The following is a 14,869-nucleotide window of genomic DNA, read 5'->3' as shown; positions in this document are numbered from 1 at the left end:
AGTTCCTGTAAAAGCATGCCAATATTGGTTAAGAGCAATTATCAAAGGCCTGCCTATCTGTTAAACAGTTAACAGATGTTACCATGTAAATGAAAACACCCTGTTTTGCTCTTTGGTACCATTCTGTCTTTACCATTTGCTTAGTTCTCTTGGGTCATTTACATATCAATATTTCCAGAGTTATGTCAGTAGGTCTGACATCATCTGGAGTATAAATCTTCCTTCCATGCTGCTCTGCCTCTGTGACTGATGCCTATATTGTGGCACAGTTGATAATATTGAGAAACTGGAGTTTCTTTTTCTCTATCAGTGATTTTATCTGTCAGTTCTTAAAATGGTGACACAGGGAAATGAGAATTAAATTGTTTTTGTCAAAGCACAAGGCCTTTAGAAGTGAATAAAAATAAGCCAGCCAGCATTACAGTCTCTTGAGCACTTTATTTGTTATAAAGACAAATCCATAGCACACAATGGCACCTTCTTACTTCCAACATCCAGGATTACAAACAATTACCTCATAAAATGGTCTCAGCTTTTTAATGTGTTGTTTTAGATATTATTGAAACCTTATAAAAACAAGACTTGCTACAAACAGGATTGGTGTTCAATGTATATTAAATGAGGTCAGATAATTAAATTCAAAATAATTTATAAATATTCAGATAAGAAAATTGAAATTACAAAAGCATATTTTGGTCAACATTAAACTGAATTACAACTGTGTGTGGTTAATGCTTATCTACACAGCTAAATTTTTGTTAAAATACAGTTTTAGTTATCAAATAGTCTACCTCATTCTCCCGTACAATCACCTACTTCATTGGTAACACTCAGTACACAATTCATCCAGAAACCACCCATTTTACTCTAGTCCAGCTGGAATGCACACACTTCTGTCTCAAAGATGCAGCCCACAAAGTGCCATCATCCCCTGGCTACAAAATAAAATACAATATTTAAAGGTAAAAACTCAGAGAACTTCGGAAATGGTAACCCATTCTCTCTGTGTTCATGAAAATAGGCAATCCAATTTGAAAGTTTTTGAACCAATGTAAACTCTAGAAAACTCATGTTGAAGTATGGGAATAAGGACTCTGCACTAATATAGTGCATAACAATACAGTGTCAGACTCGCCATTTACAGTAAATGCCTTGATTGGACTTCCCCGTGGATTGTCAATATGCGGCTGAAGATCAAGTTTACTCAAGTCTGTGGGAAATCCTTCATGTTTTCTTCCTCTCATTTTCAAACAGGAAGAGAAGGGTTTTCAGGCCTCTTGGGAAAACCAAAAAAGTAAAACACTCACACCCACAAACAACTCGAAATCTAAATGGCATACCCAGTAATCCTTGACTCCATGTCCAAATGAAGTTGGGGCACTATTACTTTTGCAGTATTTGTATTCTGCCCAATGTATCACATCGTGAGATTCCTCAAAGAACTGAGAAGTCTGAGAGCTACAAAAGAGAAAGCATTTAAGGCAGCAGTTGATGTCTACATTTGGATTCCTTTTTCAAGTTACATGTCCAAGTCCCCATCGTAGGCCAAGGTCAGTGGCTTCTGATGGCGAGGTGTGCTTTGATGTGGTTTTGGCTTCTTGCTGCAAAGGGAAAAGAGGTCTTCAGATAAAGGTTATAGAGCTTTGCTTCAGCTGCCAAAGACAATCTTGAAGACTGGGAGTTCAAATGGGAAAATTACGAATGACTCATTTACCAGTAAGCATGGGTTTTTTCTTTTGAACAAGTCATGTGACTCTTATCAATGGAGATACAGTTGGCGGGAAGTTTTATCATTGTGTGAACATCATAGCTCATGCTGTCCCAATCTAAGCTGACTCCAGCTTCACTGGGCCCATAGTATAGGAGTAGATGATGTAGCCAGTGTGATTAGAAAGTGCAGTTTTGGTGTATGCCTGTATTCCTCAATTTAGCTCTTTTAAAATACAAGCCACCATCTTTTCAAAATCTTAAGAAATGGTTTAGTGGATTGAGCAGCTTAGGAGAAGAGCCATTTTCTGTATTTGTTCTTGCTTACACACAGGAAGGTAGACATCTGCTGCTCACTAATTCCTAAGCTGCTATGACCTCCGCATCCCAGATGTTTAACATTTTAAGCAGCTGGAGCAGCCAGACTCCTGTGTCTTGCTCTGGCCTTGTTTTTAAGCAAACATATTTCTGCTTTGGCTTGAAAACTGATATGTTTTTGGCTATCAACCCACTGTAATTTAGCAGTACAAGTTTACCAGGTCTCTGCAAAACCATCCTCTCCTGGGCCTCGCTTTGCCGGTGAGTGACTTTTTTCATGTCGAGGAAGGTTGCTTTTCCTGCTCATAAAGAACCTGATGTGCCAAATTCACATGGGTAGCCACCGTGTATTTCCATTCTTGTTTTTATACATGAAATTTTTGTCATGTACTCCTCTTCTCCACACAAACCCCCTTCTCCACAGAGCCTGGCTCTGCCATGTCTTCAGAGGCTGGCAATCTCTCTCTCTCTCTCTCTCTCTCTCTCTCTCTCTCTCTCTCTCTCTCTCTCCCTCCCTCCCTCCTGCTCTTAGATTGCTATGGCACGTAGTACATAGTAGCATCTATTATTTATTTTTATTCAATGCAGACTGAGTGCCAAGTCTGTGCCAAGCATTTTATATTTATTCTTTCAATAAGTCCCAGAACCTGAGAGCAAGGTACTTCTTAGAAGCAACATTCTCTTCTGCTTGGAAAAATGAGTTGAATTTTATATCCAGACCGAATTTAAATGAAAACGAAACATTGTAGTTTATAAAAGGCAGTGGTAGCGTTTACTACTGTGTTATCTGCTGTCATCACTCTCTGTCGTGGGAGCATCTTTATCACTGAGCAGTGTCCCCATTTCCCCTCCTGTGTTCCCTGGCAACTGCTAATCAACCTGCTGCCTCCACACATCTCTCGATCGCATCTCTCGATCCTGGATATCTCACACAAATGGAGCCCTACCAGCTGTGGCCCTTCATGTTTAGCTCCTTTCACCCTATGGTCAGAGTGGTGAATTTCCTGTTACCTGAATTAATTAGAGTATGAAGAGTTTGGCAGAACCAGTTGGAGGAAGGATTTCCTAATCCGAAATGCCCAAGTTCTAATCAAAGAGCAAAATTAATTTTTCCGATTGATGTCTGAAGCAAGCCATCTAAGCTAAGAAGATAAAAACGATCTCTAAAACTTTACTGAATGGAAGCATACATCCTCTCAGGGGCCTTCACCCAGCACCGGGCATGCAGCAGGCTCCCACTGAAGATTTGCTGGGTGCTGGGCATAGGCTGCAGGCAAACAGCTTCCAGGTAGAGAATCTGATAGGAAGCAGCAACTTGATTTAGAATCCTCCTCAGAAGAGAGCCTAAGCTTCGATATCCTGCCTTTCAGGCTCTCTCCAGTTCTCAGAGGGGTACTGCATAATTACTTGACTAGCATTCAATTTAACTTTATCCATATGAATCATAGGTATATTCTAGAGACTTTATTTGTAGCAGGGTGGAGCTTCTAACATGGATAATAAACCTGGCTTGAAACAGGGTCCTTGGCATGCTGACCCACGCATTTAAAGGTAGTTAAAAAAAGACAGCAAAAAACAAAAAACAAACAAACAAACAAAAAAACAGAGGAGAGGTTGGGACCTCCTGGAAGTGACACCTTGTATATCTACCTTAGTGAGTATCAAGAATTTCTTCTGAAGTAATGGTGAAGATGTCCCCATGTCCCTACTATGTGTGAAAGAACAGGGAATAAATAGAGGGTTGGGAATTGTAGATCCTACAGTTCCTGGCAGTCCGCCTTTATTTTGCATGAGCTATATGTTCCTAGGTGAGGAAAAATGAGAGCTGGGGACCTGGGGAGTGAAGGCAAGGGACAGCAATGGCTAGATTTGTATGAGGAGATAAAATCATTGCCTGGGAGACATGTAAACTTGGCTCGGCTCTGTGAGCGGGGCCTGGAAAATTCTGCTCAGAATGTGCACAGATGTCTTCATGTCTGCTTCCCTATGTAGATTTATGAGCACAGTTTCCACCTCTGAGACAATGGAGGACTGGAGACCTTGGTGGGCCATGCATGGCATGGAGTCACCGAGATTAGGGCTTCATTCACTGTGACTCACTGTGGACACTGTGAGTCCAAAGGTCTCAAGTATGAATTTGTAAGATCTGAGAACCTTTGAATATTTTCAACAAATGAAATCCTTCCCTCATGGTAATCTGGGAACTCTGGAGAACAGGTCCCTGTACTCCAGCTGTGGTGAACAAAACTTCCAAGCCAGTTAAAAGGGAGGGTGTGCACGGCCTCCTTGTGAAAAACCATCAGCTAAGAGGCCTGTCTTTGGAGTTCTGGGCCCCCTTTTCTTCTGCTTGATTGGAACATGTCCTCTTAAAGACAGATGTTTCTTGTTTTTTTTTTTCCTCCATAAACTCTGGTGTTACAAAAGCATAATCACTCTTCTCCGTCAAGCGAAGTAAGTAACCACAAAGGCCTGCACAGAGGCCACACCGCCACTGCCAGTACCCAGCCAGCATCTACCCCCGGCACGTCATTCTCCTGTTGAGCTTGACAGAGTGCTCTGGACAGCCACTACTGCTGGCCGAGCCACACAAAGCCCAAGACCATGCTGCTGTCCTGGCTGTGAGAGATCATCCAAGACAAATTGGAAAGTGACCTCTTTTGAGGACATCTGCATTTTAGCAAAGGGTGAGAATGCATTCAGCCAAGAAAGGGGGCTGCCAGGAAAGCCACTGACACTTCTAAGTGCAACTTAGTTCCTTGGCATGCCACCCACAAGGAACACTCCTAAGCTAGCTGAGGTTGCATAGTTTGATGGAAGCAGGGAACCTTTTTTATTTGTTTGGAGAGCTATCTGTGAGAGACAAGCTTCTGGAATCCAGGGCAGCACTCTTAATCGTGAATGGAGAGTCTGTTACCAAAATGTGTTGCCAGAATGGACATGGTTATCTAGAGTGTCTTCCAGGCACTATGTCCAGGTTAACCACAAGCTCATCTAGTGTGCAGCTTCAGCAAATCATTCCCAGGGAAACCTGAGCTGGGGAGCCTTTCAAAATCCCCAGTACCAGTGGATGCTCAGAAGGTCATTGTGGAAAGGAAATGCTTAGGGAGACTGTTTTTCTGCTTTTCCAAAACAGTCCTTACAAGATTTATTATAAATTGCTTTCATTTAAAGTATATGTCTAAACCTGGTATATTGCAGGAATTCTCCTATCATAAACCTTTTATTTTGGTGGAAAATATAACATGTCCAAACTATCATCTTTTAATGCTCCTACAACCACTTAACAGAATGAGCTGCTGTGAAACATGCATTTGAGTGTCTGTACACAGCTCTTTGAGGTAATGAAGGACATGTCTCTCCAGGGCTGTGGATCACTTTACCTGTAGAAATGTAGGATCTTGAAGGTGGAAATCAACAACATTGCATTGCATGTGAAAGCCCTGCAGGCTTACTCAAAGGGGAGAACGTGTAGAAGAAGCCTGCACTTTGGGCTTAGCCAAATACAGAGCTGATTCTCCAAGCCAGGTGACCACAGAAACAGGATTTCAGTTAACTGCGCTTTAAACTGGAGTGACAACCACAGGGATTAACAAAAACAGTTTCTGTACAGTATTTCTGCACCTAAGATACAAACATTTGACTTTTACTCATCCACAAACCCTAAAATCTTAAAAAAAATCTTTATATTAATCAAATTATTTATTTATTCACTTATTCAGATCTTCAATAAATAATGATCCAATCTGTGGTGTAAAAGAATCCAAAAAACATAGTCAACAAAGTCTTCCCTCTAAAGTCTTTGGGGTTCTATAAAGAGTTGAAAAATACCTAAGCAAACAGCTACACTGTTGGCAGGAAGTCAGTGCCGCAGGGGAGGAGACACCGACAAGCTGTTCCTGGCTCTTTGAGAAGGACATAGGTTGGAATCTGAGTTTTACTGGAAGCGTGGGTGGCATGCCAATAACTGGCTGTGAAAACTTCCTTTGTGTTAAAGGGGTCATGAGGATTAAACCGTGAGAAATACCTTTGCTATACGGAAAGGTTTTGTTCCGTGGAGACTGTGAATAAACACACAGGACATACACAACGGCCCGAGAAATGTGAATAGACAGAGTCGGCTATTGGGATGAAGCATCTGAAACAGCAGCACAGATTCACAGATGAGATATGTCTCAACAATGTGTGTGGAAATGGATATGGGAAAGAGGAAAGAATACACCTGATTGCAAATGGAGGGACTGATGGGATTGCCCAGTGGCTGATGTGAGAGTCCATGTGAATGAATGCTGCATAAAACCATTCCTACCATGGAACGAGAGACATCAGTACTTAGAGCTAAATATTAATATGCAGCATAGGCTTTGGGACTCGGTATATGACTAAGCTTATTAATGAAATACTTGAGTGATTTTTTTATTTCATCTAAATAGAAAAAACTTATAAGTTGGTCATTTTGAAAGATACTTTCCTCTGTGAGACAATAAAAGATAAATGATTTGGATCCACGCAGCACAAGTGAGCCTCTCCAGGGTCCATGGACTAGCAGGAGATGAAATTGAGGGTTGGTTGGGTTAGGCATTCAGCTAGACAATGAGACATAACCCTGACTTCATCAGTAAAATGAGACATTACTAATGGTGTAAGGAAGAGAGGTGGTGATCACCGGAGATATATTTTAGGAAGACTAATGTGGCCACAGGATGAAGGAGAAATGGTGTGTACATCCAAATGTGGGTCTTTTATGCCATATAAGTTGGTCACTGTAAATATCGGGGAGGAATTCTACTGGTATTTTGTAATCAGATCTTCTCAGCAATTATGGTTTTGCACCTCTAGTCCCAGTGTTTGGGAGGCTGAGTCTGAAGATAAAATTGAGTTTAGATTAGCCTAGGAGGGACAGGAGGAGGGAGGGAGAAAGGGAGGAAGGAAGGGAGAGGAAGAGAGCATCATGAGGGAGGGGGTATTGGTAAAAAAATCTTACTGCCAGAATCTAGAATCTCAGAACTTGGAGTTATACATAAAGTCTTATTAAATATGTGCTGCTGGGAGAGTGGATGAGAGTTTAAATCAGTAAGTTGTGGGGAAGGGAGAAAAATAATGAAGAAAATTTTGTGGCTCTACATGAATATTTTACATGTAGGAATATTAAAAAACTATGCACTAGTTTTAAATTACTTGGGTATAAGAGTGCAGGGGGAAACAACAGAATCTCGATTGGGAATGAGGCTGTTACTATCAAGGAAGTCACTTGTTGTTATATTGCCATCAGGTGGTCCAATGATCTGGAACCTTACTGTCTGTGACTTGAAGAGCATTGTCCTGTGAACCTTCATGTTATCTACTGTGACTTTTAGAACATTCCCCCTTTTAGCCCTTTCGGTTGGTTCTGTACCTCAGAAGGCTCTGAGATGCCTGGGAAACATTCAAGCTCACATTTGTTCATTATGACGGGATGTCCACAGTGCTAGCCTAACCTATCAACTGAGACACTTAAGCTGGTCCAGTCATTTGATTACAGGGTGGATGACTGCTGGAGACAGCACATTTTTTACTAGGAAACTCTGGAAATACTAGCTGGATAGAAATCTCATTTCTAGGAATTCAATTTTGATCACTACAGGTGGGCAAGAGGGATAAAGTCATCTGATTTTCTTCACCCATTTTAACTGAGCAAAAGCAAAAATTTAAAAGTCTATGCAGCCTTGGAAACCAAATCTGGAGATAAATATACAGATTTGAGTCAGGATTAAAACTTGAGCAAAATTCTCAAATATTTTATGAGACAAATGAGGAATATAAATATCTCAGTTGGGAGAAAAAAAGCCAAATAACACTTTGAGCTCATAAAAAAAATCCTTGAAAATATTGCTTTGGTAGCTAACAGAATATGCTTCACATACTTTAAAATATTCAAATTTATTTATGTGCGTGTAGTCTCAAGAACTGCTCATGAAGTAAAATATATTCCATATAATAAACTAATTAGAATTTCAAGAGAGTGGGCAGTAGGACTACTCACTTACAAAGCAGGGTCCCTGGAATTGACAGCTAATTAGATGTAGATGGTTAATATTATCTTTGTTATTCAAAATGCATTAGCAAGGAGGAACCAACTGGTTAATTTACCCTAACTTTTCAAAACAGGCCCAATTAAGAACTAATAATAATTAAGAATAATGTAATAACTAGAATTATCTAAAGTAGTGTTCACAGATTAGCAACAGATCAAAATTACCTAGAGAATTTATGTATGTGCAAAAGTTCTGACCACACCCCAAAATAGCTAACTTTGGATTTTTGGGTGTGGAACTCAGCATCATTGTGTAGGAGACACCTCATCTGCACGATGATAAACCCATAATCCAAACCAAATGCTAAGTGCAAAAATGCTAAGACATGGCTTGTCTTTTACAGCTTCTAATATTAACCCAAAACCAAATAGAAATGTGGTATCAAGTGGTAACAATACTGGTAAAGGTCCTGTATTCACCTGTTAATCTCCTTTTTATGGTACTGAGATTCCTGTCATTTTTATCAATATTTTAAAAATATGGTTAAATCCTTTTAACATGCCACACACAAAAACAGGGATAATTTTCATTCCTTGGCACTTACCAAACAAGATAGGAAGTAAATACTAGGAAAATCATGATAAGAAAACTGCCACCTGAAACGCCATAAACCCAAATTTTTACTCGGCCATCTGTTTAAAACAGAAATAACACAACAATCTTAGCACACAGAAGTCTTCAACATTTAGGAGAGAAAGCACATGTACAAAGTAACATAATGTTTGACAACCCAGAGCTGATGATTAATTCTAGATCTGAAGTGGGTGCCTATGCTCGCTGATTACTCATGGGAGAGATTAGTCATGGCATGATCTGTGAACTGCCCTGTGGAATCAGGCGTTGACCGTTTTCTCTCCTGACCATCCCAGGAATATGGATTACTTACTAGAGATAAGGGTAACAACAATCAATAGGAAATACAGGCCCCAAGTTTGAAAAAGAGCAAGGTGGGGTATATGTGAGGGTTTGGAAGGAGAAAGGCAAAATGTATAATTATACTACCAAATCTAAAAACAACATATAAATTATACAACATTATACCAGTTGGTGTGGACTTTCTAGACATGAACAGTTTATATCACTCTAACTTTTAGCAAATCAGCCATTAATTGGTTGATAGCTAGGTTGTTAGCCAAATGTGGTGGGTCAGGCCTATGATCCCAGCACTCAAGGGGATTACCACAAATTTGAGGCTACCTTTGTCTCAAAAAGAAAAAAAAAAACAACCAAGCAAAAACTATAAGGGTGTAACTGCATTGCAGTAAATATATTTTTGGCCAAATAATTTCTTTTTCACCTAAATTCACAAGTGTCCATAGTTGTAAGCTACAATTTGGTGACTGCTGTTAAATAGAAAAGAATAATGGCAGCAAAGAAGGAAATAAGAAAACAATAGATCAGAAACTAAAATATAAACCCAAGTTCCCACCCCCAACATGAGGTATTGACAATCCTTAATTCATCAGTCCTACTGGAGGATTTTTGAACTTGTTTGAAGATTCTCATGTTTTTACACATGCCGTATAAAAATATCACCATTCTCCCAACATGAAGAACAACAAAAACTACAACTAAAAAGATAACCACACTTCCCAGCTCATTCTTTTAACACGCATGCAAGGAGAATTAGGATACACATTTCCGTAGCTCTTTTTTTCTGAATGCAATCAGGTGAAGAAAAATTCTCAAATAGGTTTTCTGTATTAGACACCTTCCCTCAAAGTCCAGGCAACACCATGGAAGAGTGGACAGGAAGACCAGAAGCTGTAACTCAGAAAGGACTTTGGTGAAACATTGTCTTCTGGATAGGACAGGACCTTTCCTCTTACTAACTCTATGAATGCGTAGCAGCTGTGGCTGGCTGCACAAAAGCTGAACAAGAGCAAGAGAGTCAACATTCCACTGAGGACAGGGAGGGGCACAGAGCCTCACCCCCACTGAGGTGCTCTTAACAGTTAAGGGCTGCTGGGGAAGGGAGACCCTAGTAAGTTGATCACACTATAGTGGATGGCCCTATAACTATGTCTGCATGAGCAACACCAGGTGGATTCTGTGTGAGATTTTATATTTATTTGTATATTCATACAGATATAAATAATTTAATAGATATGTATAAAAGAAAATATATTATATAAATTTATATGTTATATATAATACTCTAAATTTATAGCCATGTATATATATATATATATATATAAATATAAGAAAATATCATTTTAGATTTTCTACCTACCACAGTTAAATGAAACTTATTAGTCAAGTAAATATTATGGTCTTTGTGTGACTTTTTTCTATGTAAAATATGCTTTAGGTGGACTAGGATTTTCATTTTTTGTCCTAACTAGATTTGTAATTGGGCTGACAAGGGCAGTTGTTAGCATCCCAAAGGAATGACATTTCTTCATGAAAGAAATATTCAGGGATTCATATTCACCACACTGAGTCCACAGTACACATAGCATCATCTCATGCTAAACTGTGTATGGGATACCACCTGAATCTATGGTAAAAAGGTTTGGTTAGAGTAACATCACAATTACATTAAATTATGCTGTAATTCACTATATACATTTTTCATGCCTCATCCAGAGACTCATTTGAGAATGAGGTTCAATGAAATTATATCTTTCTCTGGTCATAAAAATCTTTTAAAAAGTTGAAAATGGTTGTCCTGAAACACTGATGATGGAATTCTCCACTTTGAGTTTTTACATTGACAGTCTGAGCAAGACTGTTCCTGACATGTCTTCAACCATAGAGCCTCAGAGCTCAGGCCTTGAGATGGCCCAATGCTTTTATCCTTATTCTAGATGAATGTAGTGGGCCAGAATGCTATTTTAGGGAGAATTTAATAATCAGCTTAATAAATAAATACACATTTGTAACAGTATAATGAGTAGACTTAAAGTTCAAACTACTTAAAGAGATGCAGGATGGAAATATCTTTCTGTCAGCCTCCACTTCCTCTCGTGGGAGCTATCTCTGATCTTGATGTCTGCGGATCTTTTCAGTCTTGATGTGCACACACACACACACACACACACACACACACACACACACACACACACACACGTGTGCATGTTGTTCACTTGTTAACTCTATGTTGTTCACTAGCCTGTATAGGTTGCGGATGGTCCTAGTTCACAGAAGCAGGTTTATCTCATCTCAATGTGTCTATGAGACACATCACACTGTTGATGTTTGTGTTTTTATAACATTCCACTTACAGGCACCTCAGTTGCCTCTACTCCTTTGTTAAAAGAAGCAGTCATGCACTGGGAATCATTTGCATTCTCGTGTGTATGTATGTGCAGGTTGGAGTCTTTAGAGAGAAATTTCAGATCAAAATGTATGGCAGCTAATATATTATGACAGCCTCAGTGTCCCCTGAGGGGCTGTCTCAGATTATGCCCTCACCTAATATATAAAACATATAATATATTACAATAATATACTACATATTATATAATACACAATATAATAATAATTTTAGAACCTAAAAGTTATTATAAACTGACCAGGCTAAAACGTCATTTTGGGGAGATTGTTCTGTGGTTACAGCACTCACCATATGAGTGTGATGACTGGAGTTCTGACCCCCAGCACTCACATAAAAGCCAGGGAGGCATGATGGCCTGACTGCAATCCCAGCGTGTGAGAGTCAGAGATGGGAGAGCCTCAGAGCAAGCTAGGTAGATTGACTGGCTGACTTGGCAAGCTCCAGGTTTCACTGAGAGCCACTGTCTCAGTATTTAAGGTGGAGAGCCATGGAAGAAAACACCTGACGACAACCTTGGGCCTCCAGACACATGGACACACAAATACATGTGCATTCACACGAGCACATGTGCTCCACCACATGAAAACTCGTACATACACATGCAGGCACAGCACACATGAATGCATGCAAAAATGCTGATCTGTCTACATATGTAGAGCCACACATATGTGTATATATGCACACATATTTTGTATTTATCTGTATAGCCTTATATGTGTGCATGCATATACATTTTTGCATGTGTTTATACACCTGCATACCTGTGTATCTGCACACTTATTTTTTAAATTTATCTATAAAACATATATGCCTGTCTACCCTCATTGTGACTTTATTCTAATTATTCGCCTGAAGTTGCTTGTGTCATGGATGAAAAGTCTACATGGCATATCATTTCCTCCCATGTAAATCTGCTCTCACTTTGCTCTTAAAACTGAGAGTTTTAAAGTACCTTTGGCATATAAGGAGTCAAAGGTTGAGTGAGAAGTCATGCTTCTTCTGAGAAGTCAGAGCATGAGCCTGTTTCCCTGATTGGGTTGAACATCCTTTGTACCTGGGCTGTTTTCTGCTTCATTTAAATGTGCCAGCAGGGAGTTTTAGGTATGAACCAAGGCTTCAGTCCAGAAGGGAAGTTTCCAGGGTCCATCTGTCCAAGGTGTGTCTGTCTTTCCCTTCCCATTACCTGTCACTTATGTGGCTTTGCCTGGTAGTTTGAAGGATTTCATTTTGGAAAAGAAGTTAGTGTGAGAAGCACAGAGATGCTCGCACACTTCACAGAGTGGCACATGACTGTCTTAGTTACTTGCATCTTTAAACTCACTCTTGTCACTTTCTGGTATGACCCTGGTGAAATTACCTAGTGCTGCTAATTTTGGTTTTCTTAATTTCTCTAACAAAGTGGATAGCATCCCCTTAGGTTGCAAGTGTGAAATGAGGTGATTCATGCCAGCAGAGCCACACAGCAGCCCCGCAGGTGGCATGCAACACGCTTTCTCTCCTGTCCATAATAAACACTAAGCTCAGAGCCCTAGAGGCTGAATATGTGGCCCTCCCTATGACAATCTGCAAAGTGGGTTTCTCTATACTGATTTTATAGGTAAAGGAACAGGAACAGAGGAGTTACAAGGTCACACTTGTTTGAAAGCAGGTGGTTTAAGGCACAAGGCCTGAAAGGCTTCCTTGTCTTGGAAATTGGGTCTCCTTATCATCTCCCCAGTAGCTCAAAACCCACAACAGGTCTGTGGGTATTTCCTGTAAGTTCTTGTGATTCAATTCCAATTCCCCCTTTAATTTCATTTAAATGCACAAATCCAGTTACAGAAGCAGCAACAATTTACAATTAAAAGACATTTTCCCAAGATACTACTTTGTTCCTTAAGTCACTCCCTCTTAGACTATGATTGCCAGGCTAATAAGCATCCATGAGAACACTTTATTCTTACATGGGAGTACACATCACGAAACACTCAAATCTGAGAAACCTTGAGCTAAACCACATGCTTCATCCTTCTTTTCTCCTTCCTTCCTTCCTTCCTTCCTTCCTTCCTTCCTTCCTTTCCTCCCTCCCTCCCTCCATTCTTTCCACAGTGAGAGATAACCACAGTATGAGCTCACTGGAAAAAAATTACATCCCTTATTCTCAGCAGAAACACACCTGGGTCAAGAGGTTGAAGAGGCCATCCTTTAAAAATATCATGTATTTTGGAATTCACAGGTCTGTTTTTCCCAGGAAGGTTTTTCACATCAGCTTTTTTGTCCTCTGAGCCAGGTACCTTCATGCAGTAATCCAGGAATCCACTTGATCTCATTATCTCTGTGTACCCCTTCTCACAGCCACAGACGCCGCCCTACAGCACAGAAAACACGTTTGTGGTTACATAGGAGTTGTGCCAATGAATAAAAAAGAATTATTCAAACACTAGTAAAAATCACTTAATAGTAGCCTTTGATATGTACTGGAAATGTGGGCGTTTCAGCAACTGATTTACCAATGGGATAGAGATCAAATATGTCATTCATCTTTCTGGGTCCCAATGTCAGCACTAAGTAACTTGCCAGGTTTTTCTAATGTGCTTATAATTTGTAGAGTGTTTTAGTATGCCGCTTCTTCTCTTTTAGAGATGTTTATGGCATTTCATCAAATTTTCATCTTCAACTACCCCTCACCGGTTTCAGATGCCTACCTGTCGGTTCCAGTTTTTCCCTTCTTACTGCAAAGGAAAGCCCCAGGTTTGTGCACGTATTTTATTTGATTTAGGTGATGCCTGAGTGCTGTCATCTTCCCATTGCTAGATCTCTTTATCATCTTGTACTGCTGGTGCTTAACTAGTCGTGACTGCCTTTCTGCTCCTAGGAGGGAAGTCCAGGTGGAGGAAAGATACTTGACTGGAATCATACTTAAGGAAAACATAGCCCCTCTCAATTACTCTTCATTGCAGTGACTCGAGTGTCACACTATAACACATCCCTACTTGACATTATGACAATGCGTTCTTTATATTTGCTTCTGCGGTTTCCGGTCACTTTCATGTGTAATGAGTGTCTTTGACAAGCTGACTATGATGAATAATGATAGACAAGGGTTCCTATCTGTCTTGGGAAGTGAATCAGAAAATAATTTCTCTTAGTCCAACAGACAGACACCAGAATACCAGAGAAAAGAAAAGGGTGTGATTATCAGTCTCTATGACTCTGCCATTATGGCTCCTTACATATAATTCACCTTCTGGCATTTTCTGAACAGATCCCCGCCTCTTATAGCTACTTAGGCCAATCCTCATCAAATAGCCAGTCTTGCTGGGATCATCAGTTCTTGACTAAATTTGATTTTAAGGAGCAATAGCTCCTGAAATTGAATAAAGCACCTTGATGCGCTACAGAAGGACGGATGGCAGCCAGAGAACCAAGCACTGTGACTGCCCACAGTTCAGTGCAGGACAAAGCTATAATAATGCCATGGATTTTCAGCTGATGGACACTGTCACATGGTGAT

General features: G+C 40.0%; 1 protein-coding gene across 2 annotated transcripts in view; it reads right to left on the bottom strand.

Annotated features, from left to right (window-relative positions):
* Window positions 1-418: 418 nt before the first annotated feature.
* Thsd7b (thrombospondin type 1 domain containing 7B) overlaps window positions 419-14,869 on the bottom strand; it is an 831,070-nt gene continuing 816,619 nt past the window's right edge. The window contains exons 26-28 of one of the 2 annotated variants that reach the window (XM_052736826.1): window positions 13,532-13,724; window positions 8,641-8,728; window positions 419-1,601 (exon numbers count right to left, since the gene is read on the bottom strand). In XM_052736826.1, coding sequence (XP_052592786.1) covers window positions 1,520-1,601; window positions 8,641-8,728; window positions 13,532-13,724 — 363 coding nt within the window. In that variant the 3' untranslated portion in view covers window positions 419-1,519. The remainder of the gene's footprint in view (window positions 1,602-8,640; window positions 8,729-13,531; window positions 13,725-14,869) is intronic. The other variant, XM_052736827.1, reaches the window with a different exon arrangement.

The sequence above is a fragment of the Peromyscus californicus genome, unplaced genomic scaffold, assembly GCF_007827085.1.
Source record: "Peromyscus californicus insignis strain IS unplaced genomic scaffold, ASM782708v3 Scaffold_14__1_contigs__length_90479793_seg_2, whole genome shotgun sequence".
NCBI classification, from domain to species: domain Eukaryota; kingdom Metazoa; phylum Chordata; class Mammalia; order Rodentia; family Cricetidae; genus Peromyscus; species Peromyscus californicus.
The sequence above is the reverse complement of the archived record's forward strand: the minus strand, read 5'-3'. Positions and strand labels throughout refer to the sequence as shown.